Here is a 23,672-nt window from a genome sequence, read left to right on the forward strand (position 1 = left end):
GCATGTTTTACACAAACATAAACAAACACACTGCATGTTACACACGCTCAATGTTGCACACAAGCATAACCAAACAGTGAATGTTACACTCATGTACATTGCATGTTGCGTACACACACACACACACACACACATACACATACACACACACACAGTGAACTTTACACACGTGCACATTGCATGTTGCACACACACACACACACACACACACACATACCAGTGAATGTTACACACATTGCATGTTGCGCACACACACATACAAACACAGTGAATGTTACATACACACACAGCATGTTGTATACACCTTTGGTCACGTGACCATGATGTCATAAAAAATCTTTTTACACTTCTAAGCTCACAAACTGCACTAATTATGCAGGACTGACATTATCAGTGCAGTTTCTGGCTTGTAAAGGTTGGAGGCTCTGGGCAAATTTCACTACACTTCTCTGTGCTCCTACAATACTGCATTACCCTCACAACATCCTGAACACTCACATGCTAAATTCAGCACTACTACACTATATCAGTATATGCACTGCATATTTTAATTTGTCAATATTATACACCATAATATTTAGCAACATGCATTAACCTAAATTACCACAAGATGTCAGTGTTGGTCCTGCTATTGGCCGCTTTCATCTCGCTGTCTTTCCTTATACCGTAGGTTATTATTCTGCAGATGAATATAGAATACGGTTACTTTCTGTAATAATGGGTAAAACATTTTATGATGTATGGCTGAACAGGTATTTGGGGAAAATAAATGTATACAAGTGTAAATAACAGCATGGGGTAATATAACGTAATGCATACAATGTGCAGAGATATAAGTAATCCCTTTTGTTTTCCAAAATATTAGTTTACAGGATATAGTTGTGTACAGCATAGACAACCATATAAAAGGGAATCTGTCATCAGGTTTTCACTATGAAATCTGAGAGCAGCATGATATAGGGGAGGAGACCCTGGTTACAGCAATGTGTCGCTGTGTGCTGCTGTCAATAAAATCAATTTTAATCAGCAGGACATTATCACTAGAGGACTAGGTGCAGGCCTGGATTGGGCATCTACCAAGGTGGGCAGATGCCCAGTGGGCATTTATTTCATCGCTGGAGTGGTATCACTAATGTAAGTTCCCTGCGTCCAGTATTATTGTTACCAGTCACCGTCTTCATTTGTTATGAGCACCGCTCCAGTTGGTCTACACCAGTTTGTGACCTACTGGATCACTCTAGTGTTTGCTGGGCGAGATGGAAGTCACAACTCCATGTAAGTCTATGAGAGCCACAATGAGGCCGGAACGACGCTCCCACAGACTTACATTGAGATCTTGTGGCTGTTACCTCTGACTTCTGGTCAGTCAGAAGTTGTGGGCACAAGATGGCAGCTGTACTGGAGGGGCATCGGGAAGAACTGAAGATGTCAACTGGCACAACTCCACCGCTGAAATATAAAAAAAACGCTGGAGTGGGAATCTTGTAGGCAATTATTGTAAGTTTGACACTTGTTGTTGGGACTAGGCCGGAGGCCAATTCTTTAGACTGTTAGTGTCTGAAACTACAGACAGGTAAGAAATTATTATGCCTGGATGTAGTTTTCCTCCGACACCTCTTAAAATATGCCGTTCTAGTGAATAAATGGAGTTTGCCCACAGGGTGTCATTGCTAATATTAAAGTTGTTAACCAGTTACCGACTTCTTTTTTTTACTAAAATCTGGAATGAACAGAAAAAGGCACAGAAATGTAATTTTGTACCTTCATTACTGCTTTTCCAGAAATCACATTAATTTATAGGAGATATGTCAAAATATTTCACAATAAAGCCTGCATGGATTATTAATACAATTTCTTAGACCTGATGATGCTGGGTTACTAGCGATGAAAATCCATGTCTGAATGTCGGCGTACTCTTGAAATACAAGGGATCATTGTATGAATCCAGCTAGAACAGGACTCCTGAAATAAAAATGTTATTATTAGACAAGGAGTTTTTTCAAAAAGGATTATACAGATTTTCTGACATGGGTTTTCAAAGTAAGTACATTGGCCTCATCAAATCTAAGATAACTCTTTAATAATGTATGCATTTTATGTTGTGAAATCTGGTGACTGGTCCACTCTTAAGAGCTGCTGAAAACTGTAGGGTTGTTGGAGAAAGCGCAGCATTTCAGCAAAGCACTTACGGTATGTATTGCATCTCTACATTATATGTTTTTATTTCATTTAATTATATAATTCTATTGTTCTTATATTTTATAGGCACTTTAGCTGGAGTTATAGACTTAGCAGCGGACTGGATGACTGATCTAAAAGAGGGAATATGTCTCAATGGGTTCTGGTACAGCCGTGAACAGTGCTGCTGGCTATCAGATGAAACCACCTTTGATGACCGGGATAAATGTCCTCAGTGGCAGAAATGGTCTGAACTGATGATTGAGAAATCAGAGGTAATAGTTATGTTCAAATAAAATCCCATTAAAATGTTGTTCGATATCTCATGCCTGGTAGTAGTAGTACTGAGGAGGGGATTTAAAAAGAAAATTAATTTGTCTTGCTCCCCACATCATGCTTCAGAATTGCTCATTGTGCCCCTTTAAGGGCTCATATCCATATGACCGAAAAAACGGACGAGTGCCATGCGAATGTCATGCGAGTGCAATGCAATTTTCACACCTAGCATCCGACTTACATCCGAGTGCATTGCAATTGAGAAGCTGCCGGTGACAGCATCATTGGATAGCGCTGACGTCACTGGTGCTGCGCTGACTCACAGCTTGACCAGCGGTGAACTCTTGAGTGTGGGAAAATGAACTGGCATTTTCCCACACTCCAGAGGTCATCCCAGTTCAGTATGGCTGCGAGCGGCAACTTCAGTGATTGGCGGTGCGGTCATTGAAGCTGTGCTTCCTCTAAGCCTGAACTGGGATGACCTCTGGAGCGTGGGAAAATGCCAGTTCATTTTCCCACGCTCAATAGTTCACCGCCGGTGAAGCTGTAAGTCAGCGTAGCATCAGTGACGTCAGCACTAGCCACTGATGCTGCTGCCTGCAGCTTCTCACTCATTACCCAGAGGTTTACAGCTGGGACGGTCGCATTTGCACCGCTCCCGGTTGTAAACTGTATATCCCCTAGATATGGATTATGGAGTGGGACTGACTGAACGCCGGACACGTATGATATATTGTTGGTTTGTTATTTTTTCATTTATTACAGGAGATCGAGGGTTTCGCATGGATCAGCCGTAACAATAAAATGGTCAAACTGCGTTTAGTTTTTTATTTAATTAAAATTATTTATTCTGGCTGTGTCTTTATTTAACCCTTTACCAACTATGGGACTAGTAATGGATAGGTGTCTTATTGACACCTCTCCATTACTAAGCCGGCTTGATGTCACCTTACAATACAAAGGTGACATCAACCCCACAACTATTACCACACTTGCCACCACTACAGGGCAAGTGGGAAGAGTGAGGCTAAGTGCCAGAATTGGTGCATCTTACAGCAATTATCTAGCAATTGTTTGTTGAATCTAATACAACATATTGGACAGACACACACTCTTACCTTCCTCAAACAGTGCTACTTTAATTCTGAGGTCTTCACTGATAGACCAATTTTGCACCACCTCTTGTGCCCAAGATATAGTTTTGCTGTCATTCCAACAATGGCTTTCATTTCAATAGCTAAGCCATCCCCCTCCTCCATCACTAACTACACAGAAGTGAGCTAGCTTTGCTAATGAGCAAAGCCATAAGTCAGACTCTTCATCGAAACAGAGAGGGAGGAAAAGCTCCATGTCCTTGTTGGAACAAAAAGCAGAAGTTACACTTTGGGACCACGAGGGGGTTTGAAATTAGTCCATTAGTGCAATTTTCAGAATTAAGTATAATAATGGGCGAGATTAACTTGAATGTTGTATCCAGAAATTTCTGCTGCCAAGTCTAAAATACTTGGTTTGATAGCAGAGTAAACAGAATTTTGTTGTTTTTTTTTGTAGCCAAAGCTCTTTTCTTTCCTATTGTTTGTTTCTCCCTGAAGGCCCTGTGACAATAGCAACAAATATTAATTTGCCTTGGCCAGTCAGTGCATTCCTGCAATAGCATATAACACTTAAGTCATTCTACGCTGTGCAAACTACTGGCTAGGCCTCTGATATACATCAGTCAGAAACACCAGACTCCATAACTAACATTTCAGTACTGATCCTTCTTTTTTGATGACTTATTAGCACGTTATAATAACACTTTTAGACCCTGATTCATCAAACAGTTTTTGCCATAATGGTGGCATAGGCCTGTTTGAATGGGATGTTGGACTCTGGTAAGTACAGAAAATACTAAAGGCCTTATATCTTTCATGTATAACTTCTTATTACTAAAATTCCTGGGAGATCCTATGTCTGTAGTTAAATCCAGGTGGGAGAGGGGTATGGGTCATATTACTTCAGAGGAGTGGGATGATATCTTCAAGTCACCAGGGAAAGTATTGATAAATACGTTTCAAAGAAGATCCAGCTTATTTCTCATTTACAGAGTATATAGAACTCCAAAAGTGCTCTACAGGATGGGCCTCAGGACAGATGATTGTTGCCCACATTGTAGGGAAGACGGTGCAGACTTGGTCCATATGTTCTGGTCCTGCTCATACTTGGTTGGGTTGTGGGAGGATGTGAGTAGATTGATTTTTGAGGCCTTTAAATTCAAATATCTCTTAGCCCCAAAGTGTGTATGTTGGGATATGTGGAAGACATTGGAAACTCATCCACACTACAACTGGCTATAGCTAAAATGCTATATAAAAACCAGAAAGTCCATAGCTAACCACTGGTGGCAAGAAGTGCTCCGTCAGCGGAAGAGGTTGTGAGCTGCTTAAATACCACCATTTTGGTGGAAAAAAAATATTCATCCAAAGGGGGTAATTGTGAAATATGGAAAACAGTGGGAGGACTGGATTAAATGCCCAGATATAACATTAAAATGTGAGTTCAGGTAGGTGAGGGGGTAGCCTGGATGGAGGGGAGATGGGGGGGGGGGGGGGGTAAAGATTGAGCACTGTATCCTTGTCAGGAACAATGAATGATACAAAATTTTACTTGCCATAATTTCTTGTGACTTTATAATATCATTATCTTTATCAACCATTTTGTAAGTCGTAAAAGTTTTCTCAATAAAAATGCTTTGATGTAAGATAAAAAGTCTGTGTGCAATCTTCTCTGCCTACTTGGATTAATTCACAAGGGAAACCTAAAAAAACACTCAGGACCACCTACATACAAGCTAATGGATAGAAAAGCGAGAATTCTTCTCTTTGGATCACCACTTAGTCTAATGGATGGATAGCACTTACACAAACTATCTTTAACACAACAAATTAAATTTTATTCTAAACATATTTTCTCTTTTATCTCTTTTTCAGTGTTACCTTCTTTATTTCTAATGCTCTGCTATGGATTACACTTGTCAAAACTGTCAAGAAAAAGGACAGTGGCTCAGTGGTTAGCACTGTAGCCTTATAGCACTGAGGTCCTTGGTTCAATTCCTCCAAGGATAACATTTCCAAGAAATGTATATGTTTTCCCTGTGTTTGCGTGGGTTTCTTCTGTGCTCCTCCAACTCTCTAAAGACATGCTGATAAGAAATATAGATTGTGAGCCCCAATGGGGACTGATGATGACATCTGTAAATTAATGGTGCTATATAGGTAAATGAATAAAAAGTATCCAGAGTGTAACCTGTCAAATGCAAATTATTTTCAGCCAATGTTTGGCGAATAGAACCTTACAGGTTCTGGCATGTTTTTTTTTGCGCTCAGAAATATCTTTTGAATGAGACCCCTTTCTGTTGGTCACATCTGCGTCTGTCATTACTGTGCCATATATAAGAAGTAAGTACTTGTTTGCTACATATTTCTCCTATTGCTTAGAACATCTTTATGAATATGGCAAATAGATACTACTTATTCAACTCTCATGTTTGGTCATTATTAGAGATGAGCAAATTTGCTCTGGTTCCCTCTTATTCGGCAAGCTATAGCGCTTTCCTAATAAGCTACAGCGGGAACCCGGCTTCCTGGATTGCGCTGGCCGATCAGCTGATCGGCACCACAGCTGCATGTGTCGCAGCTGTGTGACAGGCACGACACATGCAAACAGGCTCTCCATGCATGTGTCATTACTGTCACACAGCCGCGACACATGCAGCTGCGGGGCCAAACAGCTGATCAGCTGGAACGCTCCAGGTATCCGGGTTCCCTCTGCAGCTTATTCGGCAAGCGCTATAGCTTGCCGAATAAGAGGGAACCAGAGCAAATTTGCTCATCTCTTGTCATTATTGATGGAAAAAAAGCTAATTATATGCAATTTCTGCTCAAAACTGAATGTGAAATGAGTGAATGTTTTTCACAGTCTGAAGTACCACATTATGCCGAGTCTGATAAAAGAGGGAGGAACTGAGGGATTCATTAACAGTTTTAATAGTTGATTACAAATCTATGAACACTTGGCGATGCTGGAATATCATCGAAATTGTCTACTGCTCAATGATCCACTTAATAGGCATCTTATATGTGTGCCTGACAGTGTGTGGACTGATTGATGTTGATAGTCACCGGCATTAGGACTCTATTCTCTTCTCAGGCTATAAAGTCACGAGTTCTGTATTCTAAATGGAACAGCAGGCAGCATGAATCAGTCTGGCTGAATATAGTCTTCTCTGAAATGCTTCAAATTTCAGAAAAAATATCCTTTGAAGATCTTCGGACCATATGTGGTGACCAGGCTAGTCCGACACTCTTCCCAGTTGGCTTTCTTCAGTGTCACTTTAGTTAATTAATCACCAGCATCCGTTGAAGTTGAAGGCTAGTCACATCTATGATCACTGGCCAGATCTTTAAAGTATATTTTCTGTAAAACGCCAGGCATTTCAGAGAAGAACATATCTACTTGCAAACAAGCAGCCAAGCTGTGACTTATGATGCCCATAGTTTGGGCAGCATGATCAGGTGTCAGGTTCCCTTGTACTCTAATTTTAATTTCTATTTCCAGCTGAATTCGTATTCTTTGACTGTTCACGTGCTCCTACCCACCTCCCCCTAGATCTAGAATATATACTGTGCCTGTCTTATTTTTGCTTCTTAAGTTAATGTCTTATTGCAATTTCATATGAAAGCGCATAGTATGTTTGACTCTTTGTGTAATTTCTTTCAGGGTGCCAGTGCATATGTTTTAAATTATTTCCTTTACACTATGTGGGCTTTGACCTTCTCGTTTTTGGCTGTGTCCTTGGTTAGAGTCTTTGCCCCTTATGCATGTGGCTCTGGAATACCTGAGGTAAGATACTTTCTCATTTCTCTACATGTCAGAATGTACCCAGGATTTTACTGGAATAACAATGTAATAAATTACACCCGACTGTTGTATTTTTGGGGCAAGCAGCCTGGGATTGGCGTTGTGTAAAAATTAAGAGTCCTTGGTGATAAGGAATGTGGAAGTTTGACTATCCTCTGATGGAGATCAAGAAAACAGTTTCTTTTTTTCACTCCTTATCTATGAACCGCTCCTCATCTGTTTATTCTTCTAGTCATTTTGATGGTCCTTATATCACTACTGTAAGAGCAGTGAGACTATGGAACACTCTGCCGTATGATGTTGTAATGAGTGATTCATTACTTAAATTTAAGAGGGGACTGGATACCTTTCTGGAAAAGTATAATGTTACAGGGTATATACACTAGATTCCTTGATAGGGCGTTGATCCAGGGAACTAGTCTGATTGCCGTATGTGGAGTCGGGAAGGAATTTTTTTCCCCAAGGTGGAGCTTACTCTTTGCCACATGGTTTTTTTTTGCCTTCCTCTGGATCAACAGGTTAGGGCATGTTAGGTTAGGCTATGGGTTGAACTAGATGGACTTATAGTCTTCCTTCAACCTTAATAACTATGTAACTATATTTAAAGGGAATCTGTCACCTCATTTTGCCGCTATAAGAAAAACAAGTTAGATTATACTCACCCAGGGGCAGTCCCGGTTCGGGGCCGATGGGCATTGCAGGTCCAGGTCCGGCGCCTCCCATCTTCATGCAATGACATCCTCTTCCTTGCTTCTGTCGCGGCGTAATTCTCTGCCCTGTTGAGGGCAGAGCAAAGTACTGCAGTGCGCAGGCACTGGGAAAGGTCAGAGAGGCCCGGCGCCTGCGCACTGCAATACTTTATGCCAGGCAATACTTTACGCCTTTGAGCAGAAGCCACAACAGAAGCAAGGAAGAGGACATCATCGCATGAAGATAAGAGGCGCCGGACCCAGACCTGCGACACCCGTCGGACCCGAACCAAACCAGGGACGCCCCTGGGTGAGTATAATGTAGCTTGTTTTTCTTATGTTTCAGGTTACATCGAGGGCTTATCTACAGCATTACATATTGCTGTAGATAAACCCCTGATGGCGGTGGCCTTAGCTTATAACGGTAAAATGAGGTGACAGATTCCCTTTTTTACTTTTCTTGTGGTGTTTTATGTAAAAAAATGCAATTTTTCAAATGTGTTAAAGAGGACCTGCCACTTGCCATAAATATGTGATTTATTTCAATCACCTCAATCTGGTGTCCCTGTGCCACTACATTTCTGAGCTGTGGTCTATTTGAATAAATCTAGTAGTTTTAATCAACTGGGCAGGGTCTTCAAAACAACTCCTTTAGAGAAGAGTTGATGACCACGACCACTTAACTATCAAAACTAGATTCAGATTTAGAGAAGAGGATGCCATATCTCAGGAATGGAGAGGCACAGGAAGAAAAAAAAAAAAAGAAACAAGTAAAATTAAGGAGAACAATGACATTGACATCAAGTAAAAAAAATGTAAAAGCGTTGCATCTTTACCGCATATCAAGTGACAGCCCCTCTTTAAACCTACACTGATTACACTGGTGAACACACATAATCAGTCTTGAAAGTTCATCTTTTCAAGCAGCTATTAAAAGGTAATAGCCACTGAGGATTCTCATTTCTTAATGTTTGTCTCAAAATGTTTCAGCAACTGTTTTGTGTTATATTTTATACAGTAGATATTATACAAAAAAATAAACATGTTCTACAGGCGAGTTTGATGTTTTCTTACCACCAGACATGGAAATTACATTTTATTTAAGGAATGGAAAACTTTGGAAAAAAATGGGAGACTTGACACCTGTGTCTATGAAGAAGTTAGCTGAAAAGCTAATGTAACTTTAAATGGTGTCATGTGTGCTGCAAAATTCTAGTTTTATAGTGAAATGAAACTCAGTACCACAATTTGTAGCCCATTATATTTAAAGCCGATTCCTTGGTTCATTTTGCACATGCTGCTTGTCTTTAGAAACAGGACTCTATAGAATTATAACTTACTAGATGGTGGCCCGATTCTAACACATCGGGTATTCTAAAATATGTATTTATGTATATATGCGGGCGCCGGGCACTGACTGCGGGGAGTAAGGAGCGGCCATTTTCTTCCGGACTGTACCTATCGCTGATTGGTCGTGGCTGTTTTGCCGCGACCAATCAGCGACTTGGATTTCCATGACAGACAGAGGCCGCGACCAATGAATATCCATGACAGACAGACAAAAGGACCCTAAGTGACCCTTAGACAATTATATAGTAGATTTGGCATGGTGTTAAGAAGGAGCAAAGAAATATACAGCGGTGAGCATAAATGAGTACATGCTCTTTGAAAAGTAAGATTTTAATCAATATCTCACTGATAGCCATACATATGGATACTGCCACCATCATATTTAACTGTAGGGACCACAATTTTAGAAAAATTAATTTAGATAAATGCATGGTGCCTACAGTAAAACATGGTTGTGCAGTGAAAGAGAAGGGAATATTGAGCGCACAATGCCTTGCAGTCCAATGCTGGAGGTTAAAATCCATATGGAGGGTGCCGATCCCGCGGGTGAAGTTCAGCCAGCTATTTAAATTGTGGGGAGGAAAAAATCGGCACATCCATCCAACAATAAATAAAATATATCAAAAAATTATTGAAAAATCTTAAGTATGGATTCTAAGGATATAAAAACCTGATACGTTTCTGGCATCCAAGCGCTCTTAGTTATAGGATAAATACATGGTGCCTACAGTGAAATATGGTGGTGCATGTCCTTATGTGGGGCTACATAAATCCTACTGATGTCAATGGAACTACATTTCATTGATGATATCATGAATTCACAGAATGTGAAAAAATCTTAATTTTTAAAAGAGGGGTGTGCTCTTTTATGCTGAGCACTGTATGAATTTGAGCTCAAGCCACACGTTTTGTCTAGATACAATTTATGGTATATGGTATAGTATGCATTTTTTATTGTATTGTTAATGTTGTTACTTATGACTGTTGTGTTTGAAACTGTTAAACTGTAAAGCGCTGCGGAATATATTGGTGCTATATAAATAAAGATTATAATTTTTTTTTTAGTATTTCTAGTCAGATAATGTAATAGCTGTCTAAAACTAGGTAACTTTATTCTGAACTAAGGCCTTCATACACATTAGAGTAAAGTTGTCCTAACCGGTTAATATTGTCAAAATTTTCCAACAATCTTTAGGTTCTCACACACATTAGACTAATAGTCTTGATTTCTATTATGCTTCTGCAGTTTGACCTCTAGTGGCTGCAATTGTTCTCCTTGATCATTTTGCTGCATTTCCACTCCTTTCCACTGGAGACTGCCGTTGTGTTCTGCAATTGCCTATTTACTAAGATTCTGAAACTGTAGAAGCCATCTTGTTTCCTGTTTGGACCTACTTAAAGCCACATGGATCTCTCACTCATTGCTTGAGTATTGTGTCTGTTAGTCTAGTTCCAGTCTCCAGCTCCTGAACTATCTCATCCAGGATGCCATCTCTGGATTGTTTCCTACAACTTCTTGAACTACCCCAAAGGACTTCTTCTACTGCTTGCTGTTTCTTGTTCATGCTTCTCTGGCCACTGGATTCCAGCAGTGCTACATCAGTATCATAACAGGATACTCAAGTCATGAAAGAGCGATCCATGTGGCTTTAAATAGGCCCATACAGGAAAAAAGACGGATTCCACAGGTTCAGAATCTATCATCTTAGTAAAGGGCAATTGCAGAACACAACAGCAGCCACCAGTGGTATGGAGTGGAAATGCAGCACAATTATTAAGGTGAAAAAATAGCAGCCACTAGTGGTAAAACTGCGGAAGGACAACAGGAATCCTGACATCAATATAAGCCAAACCCACCAATATTGATGGCTTTCAGGCAACAGACTACCATGTATGTGGGCCCGAGTTAATTGATTATTGGGGAAGATGACGATTAGACATGGCCGATTTTGTTTTCCCAGATATACGCTGTTGCTAGACATGGTCTAGTGATGGCTTTTTCATTGTTTGAAGAAGTGTACCTGTGTATGGGAGAGCTGGTTGATAATCCTGTCAGCTGAGCAAACAGCCATCTAATGTGTATGGTGTGCTTAAGATTTTTAACTCCCAATTCTTCCCTGATAGATGATGCGTTCCAAGAGATAAGAAGCTACCAGAGCAGTCTTGCCACGAATATCTCATAAAGAACACACGAGTTGCGTGTTCCTGTGCGTGGGTCAGTTGGGGAATATAGCAGTTGTATGAACGATCATTTGTCTTACAGCTCTGTAATGTTTATAGGGGCCTTTTCCTGTATTAGCTTGTGTCAAGTTTGCCCACAATAAGAAAAAGGTGTCAGATTTTCTTGAAGGAGCTCCACTCTCGTCTATCGACTGTGTCTGATATTGCACCTCATCCCCATTTTTGTTCTTCTATTGGGTAATCCTTTAACTCAAAATGCTAATTTCTAAATTTTGCTAATCTTCAGAATTAAGTCCATGGACTCTATGGTAAGACATTTGATAATAAAATAAATAATCATTCTTTTGGGACGTATATATTGACTTCTTCCAAAAAGGCTACAGAGTCAAATGATCAAATGTGACTTTCTTTTCTTAATTTCCACCATATACATTCAGTCTAAAGGTTTTTCTTATATTCTAGATAAAAACCATCCTCAGTGGTTTCATAATAAGAGGTTACCTTGGAAAGTGGACACTGTTGATAAAAACAGTGACTTTAGTGCTGGTGGTGTCTTCAGGATTAAGTCTCGGAAAAGAGGGACCTTCAGTGCACGTGGCATGTTGCTGTGGCAATCTATTCAGCAGCCTGTTGTCCAAGTACAGCAAGAATGAAGGGAAAAGGAGGGAAGTAAGTAAATTAGCCTGAAAACGTATGTTACTTAATGTATGTACTAACATGCCATGTTTTTAAATCCTATAATATTTATGTTACAGGTACTCTCAGCAGCAGCGGCAGTGGGAGTCTCTGTTGCATTTGGAGCCCCAATTGGTGGTGTGCTATTCAGTTTGGAAGAGGTATTCTTTAGAATAAAGTTACTTCTTTATACACCTTGAGAATGTTTTATAGAGCCGATGAAACTGTACTCCAGATCTTAGTACAATCAGATTATTTTAGGCTCTCTAATTCCAACTATTTAGGATCAGATCAAAACGGTTTAGAAATTTACAATATAATGCTACTAAAGTAAAATATACAGCATGAGCATTGTACAAATTCTAAGATCTTCTCTATTCATTTAATCTTAACAGTTACATGGTCTGCACTGTCATTGATGCAAATATTTAAAATGTTCCACTAGAAATGTCACTTCACAATTGATTAATGATAACTGAGTATACATAAATACTTCGTACCCCATTTTGTAATATCATAAAATGGCGATTATTACAATATTTATAGTAGTGTAAAATGAGAAAAAGTAGAAATACTCACCTTAGCAATTCCCCACTGCTCCAGACGATTCCAGAAGTCCCCTGCCAGTCTTTGTATTTCCTGTTCCGTATGGACAGACATGTGACCATTGTAGCCAATTGCTGGCCACAGTGAAGGAACAAGTCATTGCTACATGGAGTGATTGGCTGCTGGAATCAAATGTCTGTCCAGATGGAGCAGGAAAAATAAAGACCATCAGGGGACCAGGGAACCATCTGAAAAGGAATGCAGGATATCTGTTGGGTGAGTAATACTTATTTTTAGATTAGAGATGAGCAGATCGATCATTAGAAGATCGAGTTCTAGTTGAATTTGAATATTTTGAGATAAAGCGTAAGCTCTTATGGTCAGTGGGTTTTTCACTCTCTCTCCCCCCATGTGTTTATTCCAAGCAATTTCATGCTTTCAAGTATTGAGTTTCACTCAATTCGAATTTCAAAAGATCCGCTCGTCTCTACTTATTTTCATATTTTACACCACTGTGAGAACATTTTAATGCATCCAAGTTTTTTATACACCCTATTTTGACTTCTTTTTGTTTAAAGAACGGTCAATAGACATTTGACAAGTAGGTTTACATGCTTTAGAAGTATGAGTTATATTTTTCAACTGTATTATATATAATTGAATATATAACTATATATATATAATATATATACGGTATATATATGTTATATTTTTCAATTGTTAGGATATGATACCATATATTAATAAAAAGGTAAAAGTAGGTAGAATGCAATCAACTGAAGTCATGGTAATTCATTTTTCCTTGTCCTAATGCAACATAGTATTTAATAAGATGACATGAGTAAAAATATATATCTAATTTTTAAAATAGCAAGGAGAATGCTGGTTTACTTTTGCTCATTACTAAAATCTGCCTTTTTTGTAGGTCAGTTACTATTTTCCTCTAAAAACCCTGTGGCGTTCCTTCTTTGCTGCTCTCGTGGCTGCCTTTACTCTGAGATCAATTAACCCGTTTGGGAACAGTCGTCTGGTTCTCTTTTATGTCGAATACCATACTCCTTGGTACATGGCTGAGCTATTTCCTTTTATTCTTCTTGGTGTGTTTGGAGGACTTTGGGGGACCCTTTTTATTCGTTGTAACATTGTTTGGTGTCGCAGGCGTAAGACCACTAGCCTTGGCAAGTACCCAGTACTGGAAGTTATTGTTGTGACAGCTATTACGGCCATCATAGCTTACCCAAACCCATATACACGAAGAAGCACTAGTGAACTTATCTCCGAGCTATTCAATGACTGTGGAGCACTTGAGTCTTCTCAACTCTGTGATTACATTAATGATATCAACATGACCAGACCGGTGGATGACATCCCGGATCGACCAGCTGGCCCAGGAGTTTACACCGCAATGTGGCAATTGGCCCTAGCTCTTGTTTTTAAAATTATAATCACTATTTTTACATTTGGTATGAAGGTAAGTGCACTCGATAACATTTTTTTACTTTTAAATAAATTGATTTTACTTTTATTATAGCTGTAGGTTCTTACAATCAGTGAAATCCATAAAAATCCATCTTCATATAGTGACGGTCCAGTGGGAAAAATTTAGCAGTAAAGGCATAGCAAGAAATTTTGGATATTTAAAGTTTAGTATGGTATGAACGAAGCCCCAAATTAAGGAAGACATCAAAAAATGTACTTAATTTAAGGTCTGATTGGATTGAGACACAAAATTTACCCACATCACCTTTGTATGCCAATTAACTTAATGAAATACATGTTGCTCTAAAAGTTTGTATTTTTAAATGGAAAACAGCATGAAGGAAGCAGCTTTATAGAAAAAAGAAGAAAAGCTTTATTGCTCATTAGTACTGTATGAGCATTACTTACTGCCTTGGAGAAATAATATGATCACTAAACTCTTTTTAATGATGTCTTCTGTTCAGCACCTTCAGATCTTACCAGGGTAAAAATCAGACTGCAATAAAAAATGCATCAAGCTCAGTAGATATAGCGAAACAAACTCTGGAGATGACAATCAATTAATAATGTAAACTCAAATGTATAATATATCAGTATAACATCCATTTAACCCTATAGACAAGCAACACATCATTAGCTGTTAAACTCAACAAGCCCTTCAAGTAAGACATTTCACTGGTCTACACATTTAATGAGAGCCGTGTTCCTCTTTTCTCTTAACCCATGTATATTGTGACCCTCCTTACCAGTGTGTTCATTTAAGTTGTGCATAAAATTGTTCTTAAAGAAGTTGTGCACTACTTGAGTCAACTACTCACCTCCCATGCTGGCACCGTTCCCGCGGTGTCGGCACTCTGTCTCCCGGGGCTGCCGTGTGGTTGTTGTGACACGTGACGCCAGCGCACAATCATTGCTGGCATCACTGTTCCCTCGTCCTGTCGAATTGAGCATGACTAGGGAGTCCGAGATCAGCTGCACCCCAGCCTTCCACTTCATGTTTGATTTGTCTGAAGGCGGGGACAGTGACGCCAGCGCTGACTGTGTGACAGCGTTATGTGTCACAACAGCAGCACCGTAGCCCCGAGACCGCGAGTCCCGACACCACAGGAACAGCGCCGTCACGGGAGGTGAGTATAGACTTTAGTATTTTATTGGGGCCAAACATTTGGATCAAGACTGGGTTGTCCTTTTAGTGGACAACTCATTTAAGGGCGCCTTTTTCACACTTAAATGGGTTAGCTGGACCTATTTAATTTTTTTATTATGGGCTAACTATCTGCCTATTGTGCCCGGCACCAATGTCAGCTGCTATAGAATGGTCACAAACCGATTCAGTGGCTCCCACTGATGTCACATTAACAGTGCAGTGGCTTTCCTTCAACACTTCTCTATTGACAGGGCGTGACTGCTGATGTCATGCAGATTGACAGCCAGCTCTGGCTGTCAATCAGCATGACGTTGGCTGTTGAACAGGCAGATGGTTAGGACTACCTGTCTTAGTTTTTAGGCTCATAGTAAAAAAAAAATAGTGCTGGACAACCCCTTTAAGTTTTTTCTTGTTTATCAGACATAAGAGGTATTTTGTTTCTACACTACTGGCATAAGGGATATGTGAGGTGCCAACTACTGTACTGCTACCATTTTCCTAGACACTTTTTAGAATCTAAAGCATACATATCTTTTTACATAAAACCTTTAACTATGCCTGGACTTAGTAACACCCACAACAAGTTGAAATAGCTTTTGGAGCACATACCATTCTAATATGTCCAAAAACTCTCAAGTCTCTGAAACTTGTCATCCACTTTTATTACATGGGCAGGCCCTCTGCATAAGCTTTCTATTAGCACTACAGGTTCTGAAACTTAATTTCCCTCACTTTTCAGCAGGTGTTGCTCCTGCCAGTGCCCAATAGCTTGCCTGCCTGAACTGAAAGAAAGACCACCTCTTCTTTATGCCTGCATACAGTTTTTTTTCAGAGAGAACAGCAGGAGCGCAGAGAAAATCACACCTACTTAAAATCATCTCTCTCAGTATATCTGCTGCTAGAGACAGATTATCCATTACTATAGGCAGTAAACAGCAATTAAGACAAATGAGAGACATATAGCAGCTGGCAACTTGGAGACATTTTTCAGGGTAAGATAATATAATTCTTAAATACCGTACAATGATTTGCGGATTATTACACAGCACATTATCAAGTTGTTGGACATTACGCTGACCTTCACAGAGCCTTCCTGAGCTCATGAGGAATGAATGTCAGATTGATTGGAGCCCCACTAATCACCAGTATGGGAGTCGTGAAATGGCGTTTGATTTCAGCAGCAGTTCAGCACATACAATAAAAGCATAATAATAATAATTTTTATTTATATAGCGCCAACATATTCCGCAGCGCTTTACAAATTATAGAGGGGACTTGTACAGACAATAGACATTACAGCAAAACAGAAATACAGTTCAAAACAGATACCAGGAGGAATGAGGGCCCTGCTCGCAAGCTTACAAACTATGAGGAAAAGGGGAGACACGAGAGGTGGATGGTAACAATTGCTTTAGCTATTCAGACCGGCCATAGTGTAAGGCTCGGGTGTTCATGTAAAGCTGCATGAACCAGTTAACTGCCTAAGTATGTATCAGTACAGACACAGAGGGCTATTAACTGCATAAAGTGAATGAGAACATGATGCGAGGAACCTGATTTTTTTTTTTAAATAGGCCCTAATTCACTAAGACTGCTGTTTTGTACACCAGTGTCATTGGGGGGGGGGGGGGTCTGAAGGAATAGGATGCACAGAATTCATTCTAGAGACACACACTACTTAATGAATTTGGCGCATCTTAGCAGTGGCTTTAGCCTCCATGTGCCTCTTCAGAAATATTATTCCAATTGTAAGATTACTGGCGTAAGAAATGCCGCCACTTTAGATGAATCTGATGGGCTGGCATAGCCATGCCCTGCACCTCTCTGGCTCCTCCCCAGGTCCACCCATTTTGGAGGTGCTGGTGTGAAAGCACCAAAAGTCGCAACATATTTGAGCAAATTGGTGTTGTGCAAAATTTAGCAACTTTTTTTTACACCAGTTTTCTGGCATAAGCCCCTTGATTAGTCGAGACCATGAAGTAAATAATAAAGTACTTACATTTTCAAAAGATCTATGTATCTAATGTGTTTTTTGTGAACTATAGATTTATTATTGTCACCCTTTAACTTTATTGAATATCATACATTAACTGAATTAAACCAAAGTATCAGTAAAAAGGTGATATGGTATCAACTGAGCAAGCCATTATGTCATAAACATCACCTAATAAATCCGTGCCAGTCCCGATGTTCCTTCTAGTAAATTTGCTTCTTGGTAGTGATCAATTATTCAGCCAGTTTTTGCATCAGGACACGGTCTCCTTTATATTAGCCTATAGACTTTTTGCAGGTGTCTTTCCTGTTTCATGAATATTTACAAGCTGTTTTAATACGTGAGACCACCAAGAGTCTCAGCCCTAGAAGGTCGCCTCGGAGCACTTCTCTAAATATTTGAAGAACCTAGAATCATTATAAAAAAAATCCATGGCACAGTAAGCCTTTTATTGAAGGCATTTTGTGCATACATGTTCCCTATCCAACAATCTGCTATACAGGGAAACTGCTGAGCCTTGTCCTTACTCTTGTTCTAGGAGCTGTGACATATCTGATCTGTTTTCCTAATTTTTACCATATCATTGTAACATCATGCACAGCAAGATACAATATCCTTGCACATCTTCATATTCCTGCTTGTCCATATTGGAAGGAGGACACAAGATTTTGGATCGAAAACAGAAGTATTTAAAAATAATGTTGAAAGTCTGTGTAGATAGGCAGATAGATGATATTGTACATTTTAGTTGTCAGACACCTTTTGGTTGGTTTCAGAATCCAAATATTCACCTTCCATTAAACCTTCCATGTGCACATTAATAGAAATATCATCTATAAGTCTGCTCCAAATATGGATTTCGTCTACTTGACCCTGGAGACTTTGTGCCACAGCTTGGGAACACGGGTGGGCCAGTGAAACGTTGCCTTCAGAAACCGACCTTTATTGCCTTTTCTGTATGACTCTTATGGACAGTGGTAGGAAATAGAAAAGTTTGCACAAATTGGCTGGTTTATTGGAATTATCTAGCCTCATTTCCCATTATATTTTGTTACATGTTGCATTTTCATCTGCACAGTTGAGTTTCTTTATTTTTACAGATCCCATCAGGTCTGTTTATTCCAAGCATAGCAGTTGGAGCTATAGCCGGTCGCATAGTCGGTGTTGGAGTTGAGCAGCTGGCCTATCACCACCATGACTGGATCATCTTTAGGAACTGGTGCAGGCCAGGAGCAGATTGTGTCACTCCAGGACTCTATGCTATGGTGGGAGCTGCAGCTTGCCTAGGTACAGACCTATTGACTTCCTCCACACCGCAAACTAGTGTAATAAAATAGGACACAATATTAGATGGACTGTGGCATATGGAGATAAAGTACAGACCCATGCACTTCTGAAAGTGCCACATATTGGCTCTGTACAAAATATAGTGATAGTGTTAATTAAAGGGAATCTGTCAGTAGAATCATGGCTCTATATGGGCATTTAGTCCATAGGAAATTGACTAAAATGATATCTTGGTATCTGCGATCTGATGTCTTATTCCAGAGATATTCACATTTTTTTAAATATGTAAATGACCTTTTCCAGGCTTTGGGCCGGAGACTGATCTGCATGGGGATCTGCCTCCAGAGATTATTATAAATGAAAGGGGGAATTACCAGTATGATGTGCAATGGCCGCTCTGTGCTCTACTGTTTTCACTGCAGAGCTGTGTGATTATAAGACAGATGTCACATTAGCATATAGCATCCGATGCTCCAGCATCCAATCTGATATGCTAATGAGACCCAGCTCAAATTCTGCTGTGAGTGTGAGCAGTGTCGCATTTTACTGTGATCCAATCCTCTCACATGCGAGAATCGAATCATAGGAGAAGGACAGATTAATCTCTCCATCTTCTCCATTGCCTGTCTCAGGCATATATCGAACCGCGCTTGGATGACATCAAAGTGCAGTCCTATGTTTTGCACGCACCCATTGACTTTAATGGGTGCGCGCCATGTGAGATATGCAGCCAATAGTGGCTCTGCCTCATAGAATAACGCTGGTCAGAGTAGGATTTTCTCGCATTGCACTCCTCCGTATTATACGCCATTGTGAGCGAGCCTTAACTAACACATCTGCATGTTCCTCTCAACTTCCATGTCACAGGCAAAAAAGGTTGTAATAGTGTTGTAATACAGCAGAGCTGTGAGAGATGCAGCTGCTATTTTATTTGTAAGAAGACAAATGTAATTTCTCCTATTCTGTGTTAGTTACATGTCTCACACTGGTAACTCTCCCTCTTATTACAAATAATCTCTGGAGGCAGATTCTCATGCAGAACAGTGTCTGTCCCATAGTCCTGAGCAGCTCATTTACATATAAGAAAATCATGGATTTCTCTGGAATAATAGATCGGACCACAGATATGAAGGTTTCATTTTATTCAGCTTCCTATGACCTATATACCTATATAGATGGCTTAGGAGGGCTGATCCTACAGACAGATTCCGTTTATAAAGGATACATTTAGTAATCCAATGTAATATTTTAATAGATATACAGTGGGGCAAAAAAGTATTTAGTCAGTCAGCAATAGTGCAAGTTCCACCACTTAAAAAGATGAGAGGCGTCTGTAATTTACTTCATAGGTAGACCTCAACTATGGGAGACAAACTGAGAAAAAAAATCCAGAAAATCACATTGTCTGTTTTTTTATCATTTTTTTTGCATTTTATGGTGGAAAATAAGTATTTGGTCAGAAACAAACAATCAAGATTTCTGTCTCTCACAGACCTGTAACTTCTTCTTTCAGAGTCTCCTCTTTCCTCCACTCATTACCTGTAGTAATGGCACCTGTTTAAACTTGTTATCAGTATAAAAAGACACCTGTGCACACCATCAAACAGTCTGACTCCAAACTCCACTATGGTGAAGACCAAAGAGCTGTCAAAGGACACCAGAAACAAAATTGTAGCCCTGCACCAGGCTGGGAAGACTGAATCTGCAATAGCCAACCAGCTTGGAGTGAAGAAATCAACAGTGGGAGCAATAATTAGAAAATGGAAGACATACAAGACCACTGATAATCTCCCTCGATCTGGGGCTCCACGCAAAATCCCACCCCGTGGGGTCAGAATGATCACAAGAACGGTGAGCAAAAATCCCAGAACCACGCGGGGGGACCTAGTGAATGAACTGCAGAGAGCTGGGACCAATGTAACAAGGCCTACCATAAGTAACACACTACGCCACCAAGGACTCAGATCCTGCAGTGCCAGACGTGTCCCACTGCTTAAGCCAGTACATGTCCGGGCCCGTCTGAAGTTTGCTAGAGAGCATTTGGATGATCCAGAGGAGTTTTGGGAGAATGTCCTATGGTCTGATGAAACCAAACTGGAACTGTTTGGTAGAAACACAACTTGTCGTGTTTGGAGGAAAAAGAATACTGAGTTGCATCCATCAAACACCATACCTACTGTAAAGCATGGTGGTGGAAACATCATGCTTTGGGGCTGTTTCTCTGCAAAGGGGCCAGGACAACTGATCCGGGTACATGAAAGAATGAATGGGGCCATGTATCGTGAGATTTTGAGTGCAAACCTCCTTCCATCAGCAAGGGCATTGAAGATGAAACGTGGCTGGGTCTTTCAACATGACAATGATCCAAAGCACACCGCCAGGGCAACGAAGGAGTGGCTTCGTAAGAAGCATTTCAAGGTCCTGGAGTGGCCTAGCCAGTCTCCAGATCTCAACCCTATAGAAAACCTTTGGAGGGAGTTGAAAGTCCGTGTTGCCAAGCAAAAAGCCAAAAACATCACTGCTCTAGAGGAGATCTGCAGGGAGGAATGGGCCAACATACCAACAACAGTGTGTGGCAACCTTGTGAAGACTTACAGAAAACGTTTGACCTCTGTCATTGCCAACAAAGGATATATTACAAAGTATTGAGATGAAATTTTGTTTCTGACCAAATACTTATTTTCCACCATAGTATGCAAATAAAATGTTAAAAAAACAGACAATGGGATTTTCTGGATTTTTTTTTCTCAGTTTGTCTCCCATAGTTGAGGTCTACCTATGATGTAAATTACAGACGCCTCTCATCTTTTTAAGTGGTGGAACTTGCACTATTGCTGACTGACTAAATACTTTTTTGCCCCACTGTACTTATGGAATTGGTTAATATTTGATTACTTATGCTTTAGTAGTTGATCATTCAATGTCAAAATGAATGGTAATAAATGATGCCGGGCATTTGATGGTGCTCAGTACCTATATTAACTGAGTCTTAAAAATTCAGCTCAGGGGATGACATATAATCTGCTTCAATGTGTTGAAATGTCTATAGACGCTGAACATGTATTTTCAAGCCAAAGCACAATCAGTAATTTTTCCTGGTGTTGCGCTATAGTCATAATGTCACGTCATGCTGGCTTTTCTCTGTTTTGGTAATTCGGCTCCCAAAGTGTAAAGTAGATATTGCAGATGGTGAAAAGAGAAACTGTGAAACAATAAAAGAAGAGAATTACAGGAAATCAATACCCAGACCACAGTACAAGTGTAAATGTGAACAATAGAAACATTGTGATGTGTAACATAGCATGCACTAAGGGGGGTAATTAAAGGTCAGGTTCACATTGTAATATATTAGAGGCTTGCTGAAATAGCTATTCCCTAATTTACTGTAGTTATTAGAATTCATGCCTCAACAGCAAAATCAACTTGATAAAAACATTCAAAGCTGTCGGGTAAAGTTGGAATCTGAGCAGGTCCTTTGCTGCCTGCCTGATTTATATCCATTGTTGTACATAGAATACATGTAAAGTGCCATGGAATAAATGGTGCTATAATAATAAAGAAATTGCCAAATACATTCTTAAAGGGGTTATCCGGGTATAGGTATTTTATTACCTATCTTCAGGATAGGTCATCAAAAGCAGATCTTTGGAGGTCTGACACCCGCCGCCCACACGATCACCTTATTTTTGTTTTGTTAGACAAAGCAAACATTGTAAACCCTTTGATGCAAGCACAGTTCAGCTTCTATTCAGAAGAATTGCTGCAGTACCCTGCACTTTGCATGGAGCTCTGCCCAGAAGCTCCATTCAAAGTGTATACATCCGCTAAAGCAAGATTGATCTGATCGGTGGAAGCATTGGCATCGGCCCCCAACCAATCTGCTATTGATGACGTATCCTCTAGATAGGTCATCAAATATTTATCCTTGGGCGACCAATTTAAGTGAATGTTGGAAAATTTGTTACAGGGTCTCCATCTAAGATTTATAATGTTTCCTCCTTTTCCAGCAGATGCGTTTTTGGGCCTCCTTAGGCACCGTTACCCACATTACGACACTACTTTTACCCACCTGCATCAGCATTCTTCTATAGCTTCTATCTGCCATTAAAATAGCCTAATCAAATATGAATAGCACACCTAGATCTTTCCCTTCAGTACTTTGTTAAAACAAGTGTTGCAGAGAACATTTTTCATGCAATGGTTCTCTGCCATTCATAAAGGATAAATGATCTTTTATGCTGTTTGGAGAGAAAACTATTTTCTATTAAATTCACATAAGTGTAGAGGAGTTTTGTTAGAGAAATGCAAAAGTGTGAATAGAACATTACTGAGTAAAGTTGTTCCCGGTGGAGGGGAAGAGTACGCCACTGCCGCACGTCAATGGTGGCATACTGACTGGATTGGTCTAGTTAGTGTCCATCTGCCTAATTATTCTCTCTTCCAATTAGCTATTAGTGAGAGTTAGGACTGGAGGCCTCTATAATAGGGAGCCCAGAATCTTGTGAAAATACTTGGTTTGCTCATCATCAATCTGTTATTCTTTGTTTTAGGCAACAAGAAAGATTTAGCTAAAATCAGACAATTTGACAATAAAGAAGCATAAAAGACAAAAATAAATTGTTCAAGAAGAAAACAGGTGCATATACACTGCACAGTTATCGGGAATTAATATTTCTAAGAATGCAGTGTAAACAGGCTGACGATCAAAATGCTCGTTCGTCAGGTGAAATCATCTCTAAGTTTACTTTAAAAAGTCAACATTCTTGGCAACATTACATCCTATGTCAGCAGAACCATGATAGTATGTGCGCAAAGAAAGATCTACTACTGGTTGATCAAAAAGCACCGTAAGCGCGGTCAGCTTGTCTAAACAGGATATTCAATGGCCACTGATGCTGATCGGCGATCATTTACGGCCACTGGGCAGCCAGCAAGAGCAAGCTCTAAATATCAGATATGTGCTATATAGAAC

The 23,672-nt window shown here is 39.9% G+C and overlaps 1 protein-coding gene across 2 annotated transcripts in view; it reads left to right on the plus strand.

Annotated features, from left to right (window-relative positions):
• Positions 1-23,672, plus strand: part of CLCN4 (chloride voltage-gated channel 4) — a 93,011-nt gene that overhangs the window by 32,673 nt on the left and 36,666 nt on the right. For both annotated transcript variants that reach the window (XM_069761596.1, XM_069761597.1), the window contains 6 exons: positions 2,266-2,453; positions 7,213-7,335; positions 12,036-12,242; positions 12,329-12,409; positions 13,720-14,265; positions 18,514-18,700. In XM_069761596.1, the coding sequence (XP_069617697.1) occupies positions 2,266-2,453; positions 7,213-7,335; positions 12,036-12,242; positions 12,329-12,409; positions 13,720-14,265; positions 18,514-18,700 (1,332 nt within the window). The remainder of the gene's footprint in view (positions 1-2,265; positions 2,454-7,212; positions 7,336-12,035; positions 12,243-12,328; positions 12,410-13,719; positions 14,266-18,513; positions 18,701-23,672) is intronic.

This window comes from Ranitomeya imitator, chromosome 3, assembly GCF_032444005.1.
Source record: "Ranitomeya imitator isolate aRanImi1 chromosome 3, aRanImi1.pri, whole genome shotgun sequence".
Lineage (NCBI taxonomy): Eukaryota > Metazoa > Chordata > Amphibia > Anura > Dendrobatidae > Ranitomeya > Ranitomeya imitator.